The sequence below is a fragment of the Corella eumyota genome, chromosome 1 (assembly GCF_963082875.1).
Source record: "Corella eumyota chromosome 1, kaCorEumy4.1, whole genome shotgun sequence".
In the NCBI taxonomy this organism is placed as follows: domain Eukaryota; kingdom Metazoa; phylum Chordata; class Ascidiacea; order Phlebobranchia; family Corellidae; genus Corella; species Corella eumyota.
The window spans coordinates 9,563,051-9,577,104 of NC_137490.1; the positions used below are offsets into that span (position 1 = coordinate 9,563,051).

At 30.9% G+C, this 14,054-nt stretch overlaps 2 protein-coding genes across 2 annotated transcripts; one reads left to right on the forward strand and one right to left on the reverse strand.

Moving 5' to 3' along the window:
* Positions 1–1,014: 1,014 nt before the first annotated feature.
* LOC145763656 (protein SLC31A2-like) lies at positions 1,015–2,821 on the forward strand. Its single transcript, XM_082575160.1, has 5 exons — positions 1,015–1,229; positions 1,357–1,463; positions 1,754–1,864; positions 2,120–2,290; positions 2,575–2,821. Exons 1-5 carry the CDS (start codon positions 1,064–1,066, stop codon positions 2,632–2,634), a joined length of 615 nt encoding a protein of 204 aa, XP_082431286.1. The 5' UTR covers positions 1,015–1,063; the 3' UTR covers positions 2,635–2,821.
* Positions 2,822–4,577: 1,756 nt separating this feature from the next.
* LOC145743680 (uncharacterized) lies at positions 4,578–13,830 on the reverse strand. Its single transcript, XM_082561747.1, has 4 exons — positions 13,609–13,830; positions 6,385–6,441; positions 6,090–6,163; positions 4,578–5,896 (listed from the first exon to the last, which is right to left on the reverse strand). The coding sequence occupies exons 1-4, from the start codon at positions 13,763–13,765 to the stop codon at positions 4,754–4,756; spliced, it is 1,431 nt and encodes a 476-aa protein (XP_082417873.1). The 5' UTR covers positions 13,766–13,830; the 3' UTR covers positions 4,578–4,753.
* Positions 13,831–14,054: the final 224 nt, after the last annotated feature.

Below are 14,054 nucleotides of genomic sequence, written 5' to 3' on the forward strand. Positions count from 1 at the left end.
AATACGCTTGATTTTATTAAATTAAGCAATATTAACTCAACGAACACAATCAACATTAGAATATGGTCGGTTTGTATATAATTGACTTTTTAACAATGGCAAGCATGTTAATAAGCTTTGGGCACAACACTACATAGAATTATTAAAATTCTTCTTCGTCAATAACACTTAAACGAGGGAAGTATTAATAGTGAATGTGGTCTAATATTGGTTAAACAAAATTAATCTTCTTTTATTTTCATATAATAAAATCGCAGGAAATTGTCAATTGAGCCGCATTAATCTATTTCATTCCTAATCCATGCAACCTTTTAAACTCTAATATGTAATTTAGTTCAAGCGTGATGCAGATTTTTTTTTTTAATTTAGCGTATATTATTACCTGAGAGATATTGCAAAGATACTGACTGCATTATCGTACATAGGACCATCAGCTCTTTGTACAACAAATAAGTAATAACGGCAAAACTTAATTAAAACCTAGACCAAGCGTTATACACCCAAAAAAACATTTTTAATGATCAACACCTCCGAAGCGTTTAAAAAAGTATTTAACTTTAAAAAATAGATCTATCAAATTTATTTGAAAGACAGACCTAATCAACCGACTTATACATTTTCTCTATATATAAATAAAGCAAACAATTTCAAATATTGGTGGTTTTAATATTAAAATAAAATTAAGACTTTGGACTAATACCTTTTACTTTGCATTATAATATTGACTTAAGGTTTTAAAGTTGCAATACAGTTACGACCTTTATTATAATCATCAAAAATTGCGCCATTTTAACAAGTTTATCATCAGCAGTAAACACTTTGTCTCGACTTGATTTTATATAACGCTTTGGTTAGTTAATCATTAAACTTACAATAATAGCGAAGCGAAGCCTACTAAACTGTTATACAACAAAGTAAGACAATGACAAGCAGATATAGCCAAAAAATAGTTTATTAGTTGGTAAATTTCTATATCTTCGGTAAATATTAAATTTTTGATATTAGATTGTTTACCTTACTTAAAAAATCTAGTTGTGTAAGTTAACTTATATTAGAAAACAATATGAATCACGGAGATCACGGAGACCATGAAATGGGTGGCATGACAACAGCAATGGATCATGGAGACCACGGAATGAGTGGCCATGAAATGTCAATGACCATGTTTTTTAATTTAATGATGCCATTTACTGTGGTGTTTAAAGAATGGGAAGTAACGGATAGCGCAAGTAATTGTCTTTCACACTTTTTAAAGATAAAACGTTCTCAAATTTCGTCTGTAATAACTTTGTGTAACCATATATAAGAGTTAATAAGATGATAGTAACATGTACCACAGCGAATATTTGTTTTTAGCGTTAATTGGATCTTGTTTTGGTGTTTTCGGAATGGCAATCATGTACGAACTGCTCAAAAACTTGCGACAAGTTTGGAAAGTAAAGTTTGAAAGGCGAGCTATTCAGGTAATTTCTAAATTAAACAATTTTAATTTAATAAAGAAATATTGTACTTAAAACAGAATCGACAATGTCTATCAATAAATATAACTCCACTAGGTAAGTAGTTTTGAGTATTATTTTAGTTAATTTAAATATAAAATAATAAAGAAGATTAAATGAAATTTAATCTATGCGTGATGCAAAATTTTCTAAAGCAATTACACGTCTTTACAATGCCTAAAGCAAGTTGCTTTTTTATATTATACTGAGCCGTAGAAACCGACAAAATAGCTTTGTTTATATTTTCTTTACAGGCAAGCATGGGAGATTGTTGTAGCGAGGAGGGTGACGATTTTACCTACCGCAAAAAAAATCGCCAGTACTGGATTCACCTTTTAACACAATCCTTTCTCCATATTGCACAGGTTCATATAAAAAATACACAAGACTCCCCGCCAATATGCTCACCGTTTTTTTTATAGGGCTTTTGTTATGAAGAAAGTTTAAATTAAAAAGTTCAAATACATTTAAATTTAAGCATTTAGCCGTTCGCGTTATAACAAACTATTACCACGATATACTGTCGTCCATAATTTTGCAACAATTTCTAATTTAAGTATCCTTATATAAACATAATATATTAATACATATTTGTTTGTTTTTTATATTTTTGTACGTAGATGTTTTTAGCCTACGTATTAATGTTGGTTGTGATGGCATATAACGTTTGGTTGTTCGTGGCTGTTCTAGCAGGCGGTAGTGTGGGTTATTTTCTTTCAGCGTTGATATTTGAACAACCCGTTGAAAACAAACGTCTAAAGGGAAAAGACAACCACGGAATGTTTGAAACTGTAAATATTTACGTTATTTTTTTACAAATACGGTATATTTTATAATTTTTTATGTTTAATTTTTTAGTAATGATATACTTTAAATCAATTTGTTACTTTTGGATCTGCATTTTTTTGCAAATACTACATATATATACAAAATAACCACATACTACCACTAACAACTTAAATCTCAATTATATTAATTTTTACAATTTTAATGTTACGTTATAAACCGATATTAAACAAAAAAACTTTTAGCTTACACATGTATTATTACCATTATTAAATTATTTTTCATGCAGGAACATACATCTTATGGAACTACATCCAGTCAGGAATCATCAAAACATTCAAAGTTTTAACTCTTCTTTCTTTTAACTGCTTTATCTTTACTTAAACTTTTTAAGTTTTACATTAATTATAATTAATAATTAGCAATTTCTGTAAAAAATATAGCTTAAATTTTATTAATATTAATTTAGCATTATTGGTTTTGGACAAACCAAATGCATACTAATATTTTTTTTTCTATGTAGCCATTAAAATCAACTGTCCAAAATTTAATGAATGGTAGTCAGAATAAAGTTAATTAAATTAAAGAGTTTTTACAGAATAGAACTTATTAAAGATCAACGAAACTAATAAAATAAAAAATAGGAAAAAAATACAGAATCGAAAAACAAAAATAAAAAAATTTATTCGAAATTTAAAATAGGTTTTATCTAAATATTGATCCCTTAGCTATTTTAAGGAAAGTTAAAAATCTAATAAAACGTACTTTTATTAATCATATTTTAACCTCTTGCCTAATACCTCGTTTCTATGTGACGTTATGACATAAGTTGTCTAATTTTAAAAGGGCATGAGACAAGTGTTGATAACTAAATACTTGGTTATTATTGGCACAATATTAGAATTATTACAAACAAAAGTTAAATTTACTGGTACACAATATTAGTAGTGTTGGTGAGTTATTTATTTTTCATAAAGCTGTTTTATTAAACGAAACTTGAGACACCCAAACAAACCCAGGAATAAAATGTAATTGCAATAAATAAAACCACATGTTTTTTAATAATTCGATTATGTGTATGTTGATAGTTTTTTTCAAAATTAATTACATTCTCAAAATAAAAACAAAGAAAGCATTTGCAAATTAGTACAAGGTGTAAAATGTAAGATTATATGAAAGCGTGATTGTTTTTTAGGAACTTTTTTTAGGTGACGTTACCGATCTTAATCGTCATCATCCATACAACAACAACAGCAACATTTACAAATGGCCACACAGCAAACAACTTTGCGACAACAAGGACAACAAACAAAGAAGGCGGTTCCACAGCAACAACACAAAGTGTTTCCAAAGCACTAAATTTAAAAAAATTAAATTTTTTTTAATTGTAATACTTTTGTGTTCTTGCCTTACTTTGTTCAAAAATATTTTTACAATATAAATAAAAAATATTTTGTAATAAAAATATAGTAAAAATACACTATATCTTTAAAATTGATTTGAAAAAACGCTTCCACTTAACATGTTGTAATAAAAACAGAAAAACTCTTACACTACATATGCTGTCAAGAATTCCACACATTTTCCTCTGAGAAGTTTAAATCGTCTAGATATAGGTTATTTAATTAACCATGTATTTATACTAAAACTGCAAAAGGTTGTAAAAAACTAGGCAAAATTTTTTTTTAAAATTGTGAAAAAGGGCTCTTAATATTTTCAATGTTCATTTAATACATAGATTTAAAAAAATTGCAAAGTTATTCAGCACTTAGTTTAAAAAAAAACTAATGAGCAATACCTGAAACAACATGTTAAACATAATCTATGAACTTAAATTAATGCTACTTTATTTTTAATATTTAAAAATGAAATAGCTTAAGAAGAACTGTTGGTTGCCTAGCGTTCTAAATTAGCGTTCGAGGAAATAGTTATTGATTAACAAAAAACAAGGCGAGTCTTTCGTGATAAATAAATATAGACAAACGCGATAAACCAATATATATGCGTCATAAGTTCACTAAACAGTTTATATATTACACGTGGGAGACATTTCGTCAAGTTTAGGCCCTCATTATCTTAATGGTTAACTTTAGCTTATATTTTTTTTAAATTAAGACCAAAAGTTACACAAAACCCCTCTTAGTTTGATAATTTCTCTTAATTGAACATTAGACTAACGTTTACTATATTTGGTTTATAGTTATTAACTTTAATTTTTTAATCTATCCTAAAATTAATAAGGGACTATTTTTGGTATAAGTTATGCAATCGGGCTATAAGTTTTGATTCGTTATGCAAATTTATTTCTGCGAAATTTAAACTGCGACGTCAGAAAAAAGTAAGGAAAAAATATTAAAAAATAAAATAAAAAGGGAAAAAACTACACAGTATTAATACAACCCCATAAACTTCTATTCAGGAAAAATAGGTGTCAATCAACAAATTATAATAAATTGGACTTTGTCATTTTAAAATCCACCGACTTCGTATGTAGAAGTTAAAGACATTTGGGAAGGAAAGCCTCCACTTAATCTTTTATAGGAAGTGTCGCAGCGACGCGCTCGCGTTCGCCTACAATGTTCTTGATACAAAAATACAAGCTCGTCTACATTTTCACCGACTGCACCTCTTGATATGCTTGATGCATCTGAACCGCTGCGTGATCTTTCGATATCAACAATTGTTTGTTTAGTGCCTATTAAAGGCGGGCTAGTTGGTCCGTTTAATGACGTAGTAGATGATGATGTAGACGAAGAAGAAAGAATGGGGGTGGTTTCAGAATTCAAAAAATTGCCGTTGTTGTTTAGTTGTTGATTATCCTCCATTTGTTTGAAAACATTGTCCACACTCAATGCTTTGCATAAAGCCTTTCTTCGACCTCGCTGGTAAGTAGAAATCTTCTCTGCCCCTGTCGCTATTGCATTTTTTCGTGACTTAGGTGGCCGTGAGGTTACTTTCTCGTCAGAAAACTCTTTATCTGCAAGCGAGGCTGTGTCTTCTGGAATTCGGGCGATATTTCGAGTGTTGTCGAATTCGCTGTTGTTATATTCGCTTTGTTCTTTTGATAAGCGGGAAACTGGAATAACCGGCACACTCGTTTGCCTTCTTAATGAGCTAGTTAACGAAGATACTATTGACCCATATGCATTTCCATTTTGACCTTTTATTGCTTCCGAAGCACACGTGCACGCATTCGAATTAAGCGTGGGAATTTTGTCTTGAATTCGATAGGAAAATTTTCGTCGCTGACTGCTAGATGGCGATCGAGGGCTACGCAAAGAAAACTCACGCCATAAGTCTTCGAATACTTCGCTTGATTGATCCATCGACTCTTTCACTGAAATTTCTCGAAACATGTGACACCCAAGGTCTCGTGCAAGATTTTTCCCCTCTTCCGGACTCACCATTCGCTCGTGAGTAGCAAGATCCACCTTGTTTCCGACCAAAATCCAAACTGGAGTGAAGTTAACACGGAGTCGGGAGTGCGTGTAACTTGCAATAAACTTTAATCGACTTAACTCGTCGAAACTGTATTTGTCGGTGACGTCATAAACAAATATGAAGCTTTCGCCCCACTTACATTTATCTTCCAACATTGGCGAGTTTTCTTCCTTTAAAAAAAACAAAAAATGTAATTATTTAAGTGTAAACATTTTGTCTAACTTTTATTATTATAATTATTATAAACTCAAGTAGACTTTAAAGTTTAAAATGTCGATCCAAGTTTCAAGTTAAGTTTAATTTTGGCTTTGAAGTTTTTTTTAATTGATCTGTTTTATCTTGTTTAATTATTAAAATAATTACCTGTCCAGCAGTGTCCATTATTTCAAAATTTACAAGCTCGTCGTCGACAACAGTTGTGTGTCTGTAAATGGTTTCTAAAAACATAAATAAAAGATTGTTTGGTCAGGAATTTTTTACAGCTCTATAAAAGATCAATCCAAGCATGACAAATATTTCAAATTATGTGACTTAAATCACGCAGAGTAGGAAAATTGGAAACGATTTAGCGTTATGGTCGCTTCAATAAGCCTTTAAAAAACAGCAAAACTTTTCAGTTTTTTGCTCAAAATTTTGTCAAAACAAAATAAATTCTTACCGAGAGTTGGATCGTAATCTCCGATAAATCTTTTAGTCACAAATCGCACGGTCATAGCTGTAAAATTTAAAATAAATAAAATATTTTTGGTTTTTAAATAATATTAGAATCTAAACTCTTTTATCAATTTTAAAAAAACATTAAAAAAATAATATTAGGTTTTTAAAAAAACAATACATAAACATAATAATCATTATTCTTTAGTAACCGTTTAAATAACTAACCCATGTAAGGTGAGTATAAATCAAATTGAAAAATTGACTTTTAAACAACCACAAAAAATAAAACTTATAGGCCTATGGGGGATAATATAAAAGTTGTAAATAAATAAACAGTTCAGTCAAATAAATTAAAGCGTACTACTGGATGCTATTTTTGTAGCGGTTTATGGGATTTTAAAGCCTGTGTACATTGCTATGGCTGAAATAAACTGTAAAACGTTTATAATTTTAGAATGCAGGCCTGAGTAATAAAACTCGCTTTAGGCAGTTGTGACTTTTAGATAAGATACCGACCACAGCCATTTGAAAAACAACTCTATACCAACTGTCTACCATTAAATAACGTGTTTTAAATTCCACAAAGAGTTACTACGCCGTGTCGCAAAAAAATCTAATATTTAAAGTTAAATTCGATATTTTTCATGCAACATTTCTTGGTATATTTAAGTACATCTCTTCATAGAGACAATTGAATTGGTTACCACAACAAAACAAATCTCAGATGCACAAAGGCGATTAAATAAAATTTAATTTTTTTTGCTCAGCAGATTTCTATCACCCCGTTTTTACACCATAGGCCACTTCAATAAAAATTCCAATGACCCACGATCGACTGTTTAACAAACTTATTAAAATTGACACCAAGCTTCACGTAACGTGGCAAAACTGAATAGAAAAATGTTTTTTATAAATATGTTGTTTACTGACAACAACAATGTTTATTTTTTTTCTTGAATGTAATTAAATAGAAAATTCATGGAGAAATCCATCAACCAAGTCTTCATGAACAAAGTATTGTAGTTGTTAAAAGTTCTGCGATTTTATTTAAAAGCTAGTTTGCTTACAGGAAAAAATCTAGCCCTGCGCGCAAATATTGAAATTTGACCTAAAACTGACGTCAAGTGTCGTCATCGAAAAACCTAACTTAAATAACGGGCGGTACTAGGCCTGCAAACTTTCTTGAAATGTATGCTTAAATTTTACTTTTGCGTGCTAAGTAGCTTGAAATTAAATACATGCAGTGAAGCAACAGTTTATCCTTGTCAAGTTATGCAGTTTTAAACAACAAATTATTTGCAAATTCAAATATTACAGACGACCAAGTCAACAAATACATTTCTAGTATTCACAATCAAATAAAAAATCGCCAAATTATGTAAAGTGAAGAAATACAAGATTACACCTAACGTTTGACCTTTTGGCCAATGTTTAATTTATAAATTGAAAAGATGCCTCAGTCATGAATAGTGTTTTAAGAATTATATTGCCTGACAAAGAGCGCTGTATCTTGCGCTAAAATACTGCTTAATAAATCAAAAATGGTTTCCTTAACATTTTATAAGATATTTAGTCATCAAAATTATTTTTTTTGCTTTCAACTTAAAGTCGCTTGTCTTTTTTTAAGTTGTTGCGCATTATACCACTCGGAATACCACACAGGGCTAATAATTATGTTAATTCACACGTTCAAATAACAAATTTTAAACTAAAAATTAAAAAATTTTATTTTTATTAAAGAAAAACCATGTTAAGTGATATAATATTAAAAGAATCTGCATTCGAAAACAAGTTCAAATTTCATTGAAAAAATAGCTAAAACTACACAATTTAATTTATTTAGAGGTAGTAATAAAATTAAGTATAGCGGTTTTAAAATTACATTATATTTACCTCAACTTTAAATTTGAAATTTATGTCTTAAAACTATTAAGACCAAATCAAACCAAATGTAGATTAAAAATGTAGTTAGAAATGTCCCTGGTAGACAAGTGGTATGCAACAAGGTTCTAATTAAATGATTAACTGCTGCTCACCACTTCATGACACATCGCAACTTACAAATCGATAGGGAGCCGTTTAAACAGCAATATAAAAATTAGGTTTAAAGCATTTAATTGTGTGTGTTTGACGTGGTAATAATGTTAAATGATAGGCACTTCACATATTTTAGTGCCTTGGTTTACTATCGTACCGCATTTAATTATTTGAAATTACTCACGTATACTGCGCACTTCGTAGTGCACATTTCGGTGTGTTTTCTGAAGTATAATAATTAATGACGCATTATATTGCGTTAAACATAATTATAACATTTAAATAAATGTCATTGCGTCGCCGAAAAGCTTTAAACCAAGTGCATAATTATTAAACACCTAGATGCTGGTATACAAACAGGTCAAATGTCAAAGCTTTTAAAATGTTATTCTGTCAAATTTTAGACACAATAATTACATTCGTGCTCGTTTATTTTTTATGCAATATACCCCATTAGCAGTAACTTGCCTTTACGCTTACGGTTTTTAAAAAAATGTTATTACAAATGAAAAAAAATGAAAAATCAAATGAAAATGCTTGCCCGCTTATTTCTTACAAACAATAATCAAGATAAAAGCAATAAACGTGACAATTTTAACAGCACAAGGAAATGATAATCAAGGTGTCCATAATCGTATAATTGACAAAATATTTCTCTTACGTAGCAGAGACACGACTGGGCTGGACAATGACGTAAAGTAACTCTTTAACAATGCTAGCAAGTGGTTTACCAAGATTAAAATCCCCATGGTCGTTAGTAAACAGTTGTGTTATCTAAAGGATTTTAACACACAATCTATGTTGATCAGTTGTTAATGATTCTAAAAGGTGATAATGCACATCTGAGCCTAAACAAAACGACCATAAAATTATACCTACCAAAAACAAATTTTGACTGGACTTAATTAACTTCAAAGAAAATCAGTTTGACTTAAAAATCGATAAGAAGATAACGTGCAAGTTAGTTTGATATTTCAAAACACGTTTAACCACAATATTTTTAAGAAGTACAAAAGTAACTGGAATACCGTTTAAGGAGTGAGGAGACTTACATCACGTAATCGCTATACTTATTTCCGCAAACTGTCTAGAAACACAACCCAGTCTGGTTTAATCCAGTTATAGCCAATTTAACGTCAAAAAAGCTCGATTTTAATATTAAAAAATAACCCCACTATTAAGTTTGCTTTAACAGTTTATTGCTTGAAATAGGACAACATGGTTCGCGTATGGAAAATTGCCATACTTTACTTCTTTCTTCCAAACGCCATACACCTTTTGATTTTATCAGGTTTGTGTAGGTTTCAAGCATTCGTATGTTTTGTAACGGTACAATACGCATTTAGCAAACAAAGGAAGTGTTGTTTTAGAAGATTACAGCTATAAGGATTTTATCCCAAAAAATGCGGTAGCGCTTTCAAAAACACAACATTTATTAGGGTTTTAGCTCATAGGTAAATATTCCAAAACACGCGAACTTAGATGAGGAACTAAAATAATGAAACGCCAAATTTAGTAACTGCTATTTCTTTTATTAAAATTTACATTTTTTTGCAAATAAAGACGGCTCATTTTTCACAACATCCCGTAAGGCGTAAATAGATAATTTTCGAGTTTTGCCAAACAACGATTTCAACACATTGAAATTAAATCAAAAGGTAACTATCGGCATTTAGTCCAGGGTTACAGAACGTAAGTGGATTATTACGTTGACCATCGAAAGAGATCTGTTGTTTACCGCCAGCAACTTGTAATAAAGAATTTAGCATAAAAGATTAAACCACGGCAGCTACCTAAAATTCTAGCGAGGCGTAGCAAAATTAAAACATTGTCTTACATTTTTTTAAATTTCTATTATATTGACTTTGTATTTTGCACTGACCACATACAAATATATAGAACCTTAACATATTGTGCAAGTAAGAGTGAGATTTGAGAATCTTAAAACTTGTCTTCCGAACTAAGAGAAAATACCTAAACAATGTCTCTACGCCAGGAAATGGTATTGAATTTAAGTCACCCTTGATGTCACCTGCCATAGGAAAACATGACTACATTTTAAACCGGGGATCGGGCTATAATAATTATAGAGCGGACGAGGTAAATCTCCTGTTTGGTCAACAAAGCGTGGGATAATGCGATGTCCTGTACACTCTATGGCAAAGTAATGTCTTTACAGTTTCAAGTTTACGTAAGTTGAGTCCTGTATTTAAAGCATGACTGATCCCAAAGCCATTTATGACTGAGTCTAATCGAATTAGAAATGATAGGAGTTAAAAATTTCCCAGACAAAAATAATGTGGGAGTGTTATAAGTTTAATAATGTGTTGCTCGTAATTACCTTTTTTGTAACATTTGTGCCTGCCCACCAATTTGTTATACCTCAACGACGAAGTAATTGTTAAGATAAACCGTTTATAATTTGTCGTTTCCGTTTAATTACGTATAACTTTTGCATGCTTTACAAGTTAAAGGCCAGAGTGAAGTTAAATAATTATCCAAGTAGGCAAACGCATGTTGCACGTTCTAGGTAAAAAGGTTTCTCTCTTATTATGAGGTCACTTCTGCGCAAAGCGATAATCGCCATTAAAACATTAATTTATAAACAAACTATAGCAAAATAATGAGATGCGCTTACGTATGACTGACACCGAGATTAACTTGTAATCGTGCACAGCTATGTGCCACCAAATAAAAACAAACTTTCACGCCCATTTAAATCGTTTAAATTTGGGGCAGGGCAGTAACTATTGATCGCATTGCTAATTCGTTAATGCCAACTTGTCCCGAATTAAATTAAACTCGTGACGTCAGTTGTTATTCATCGACGCTAACTGTTTTCGTAAGTTTAAAGTTTCGTATTAGTGGTATGTGTTGGACACCAACTAGTTTGACGACTGAGTTAAGTAGTATTTAATGTTTGACACATAGTTTTATTCGTCGTTCTGCTTAAATTAAAGCTTCAAATCATCAACCACAAATTTGTCACATTCGCAAAATTACCAAAAATACTCAAAAAAAATTTAAAAAACAAAGTTTTATTTTTAGAGTCACATGTCGCAATACTGATAACCCATTGTAAAGTAACGTTTGGCAATAATCGTTAATTTTTGAAGTTGTTTGAAAAAATATGGTTACTGCGAGATATTTTGACGTTTTATTGAATTGTGTTCAATTTTGACAATTTACCTTTTAATTCGACTTAAACGTGAATTTATATTTTTAAAAATGAACGACAACTTTCAAGCCTTCGAAGCGACAATGTGGCGCCAATAAGGCATATAACCTCTTACTAAAGCACAAAATCGTTGCTCTATTTACCAATACAGTTTATTTAAATATAAAAATAATCAAAACAAGTATTTTGCGTTTTTAGCTGACTTGTATTTTATAACAAATTAGTTTTTCGAATTCGTCTTTAAAATAATCTTTATGGTTTTTGATTATTAATTTCACCGTATAGGCCAAACCTAATGTACACATTTATTAATTTTACCTAAAACAAAATAATTGTTTTAAACGGCAAATAATCGCCCATTATTATATTCATTTACAACGGTAAACACATTACTTAAAAGCATAAAAACGGGCAAATCGATTGAAGTTTTAAGGAGATTTTTTCAAAACCCAGTCGACGCTTAAACATTTGAAAATCATGATGGAGTGAAACTACCATAGAAAGCCAACGTCTTGGAAATTTGAGAAGATAATTTCCCTGCTTAGTACACAGTAATATATCTATGTTAATGTAGTCACTTCAAAATGTTATACTCATATTTTACTCATTTATTTAAAAAAATCTTTTAGTTGAGAAATAATTATAAAAGGAGGTTTACAATCGCTGTAACTTTACGCTTTTCACGTGTAATATGACGTCATGAGCGTTTAAAAGGAAAACGATGTGTTTAGTTTTGCTGGCACGACAAACTAAAATTCACCACGCTGTGATTAATCATCTTGTTGAGCAAGCGCTAATTATATACGCATAAATGTGTAGTTTAATTGTAGGCTAGGCTTGTTTATTGCTAAACGACTTTTTGTGGTACGCCAAAAAAACGATTTTGTAAAATGACAAACACAATATAAGGTCGCAGCTCGAAAGATTACAAAAGAAAATATACTTTTAAATGTGATTACGTGGTATTTACATTGTATGTATACCAATTAAAGACGCGACGTTAACACTTAGCGGCAAAAAAGTAATTAAATGTTCATTTTAAGCAAAAATTTAACTATTTTTAATATGATATGACCCTTCACCAAGACCTCTGTTTACGCAAATACGAATTACACCAAATGATAACGCTTTAAAGTTGAAGGTGTAGACTTTAGGAACAGTTCACACCCAAATTTTATCCGATTAAGAAAAATCCACGTCACTGTAAGGTCAATAACTGGTTTCGTATAACCAATTTGTCTCAGTATCGTAAATTTAAAATAACAAACAACAAAATCAATTGTGTGAATAGTTTCCAATAAGAGCAACTCTTTTGGTTTCCAGTTATCAACTTAGCTGACAATCATTTTATTTGCCAAGTACCACACTTAAAGGTAACAAGCGCTCTTTGACACCGTTTTAATCCAACCTTTGCGGCTAGTGGTTCCAATTAAATGTTGCATTAGTTTAAACATAAAAAGGTATAGTGTGGTCTATATTGGGATTAAGAATTTTGTCTAACAAAACGCATATCGTAAAATGTGCAACAAGTCAACTTGAATGTTTTTTAAAGTTCTAGAATCCAAACATGTGATGTAATAACAACGCGTATCGAATGACTCTAGCAATGCGCCAACCCATTAATTACAAAACAAATTGCATTGAAATATGCGCAGACACTTAGCGGTGGCCTCGTGTTTAATTCAATTAAATGCTAGTTATTTACGCCCGACTTCTTTAACAGTTAATATCAGGTCGAAAATTATTACGTACATAAAAAAGGTAGGTATTATTTTTTTTAAACATTTCATTAAACACTGTGGTGGGCCAATGTGACATTAACCTTTCAACATTTCGATGATGCAGTAGACCTCACATCTTGACTATTTTGGCAACAAACAAAAAAACACTGAAACTATAAACAACAGCGCATCTCTGCGTGCGTCCAACTTACTTTCTAATAAACTAAACTCTAAAATAATTAATCCAATACAAAACATTAATCAATGTTAAGTAAAAGCAAAAGCTTACCTGTTTTTCCAACCCCCCCTACGCCCAAAACGACAACACGAACACATTTGGCTAAAGGAATTCCCGATGCAGACTGGCTGCGTTTTATAACATTGGGACGGGGTAGACTTGCTAAAGCTGAGCTCATAGAAAGTGACTTCGGCTTGTTGTTGTTCATAATAACGTTTGTAAATTAAATTTTTTTAATGTTATTTTAGTTCTACTTTAGAAACTTTAAAACTGGTTTCCTAAAACAATTAAACATTATTTTAATCAAGTTTGATGCAAACAGGTTTTATTATATCTTTGCTAACACGCCTTCTACCTAGTATCTATTTCATTATCACTTGTTTTATGTCTGCATTAACTTGCTCAGCGTTTTATTGTGCTATTAATTTCGAAACGTCGCCGCCAGCAACTACAACCACTCGACTACTAGAAGCGCGTGCCCCTTTTTCTTCGTCAAA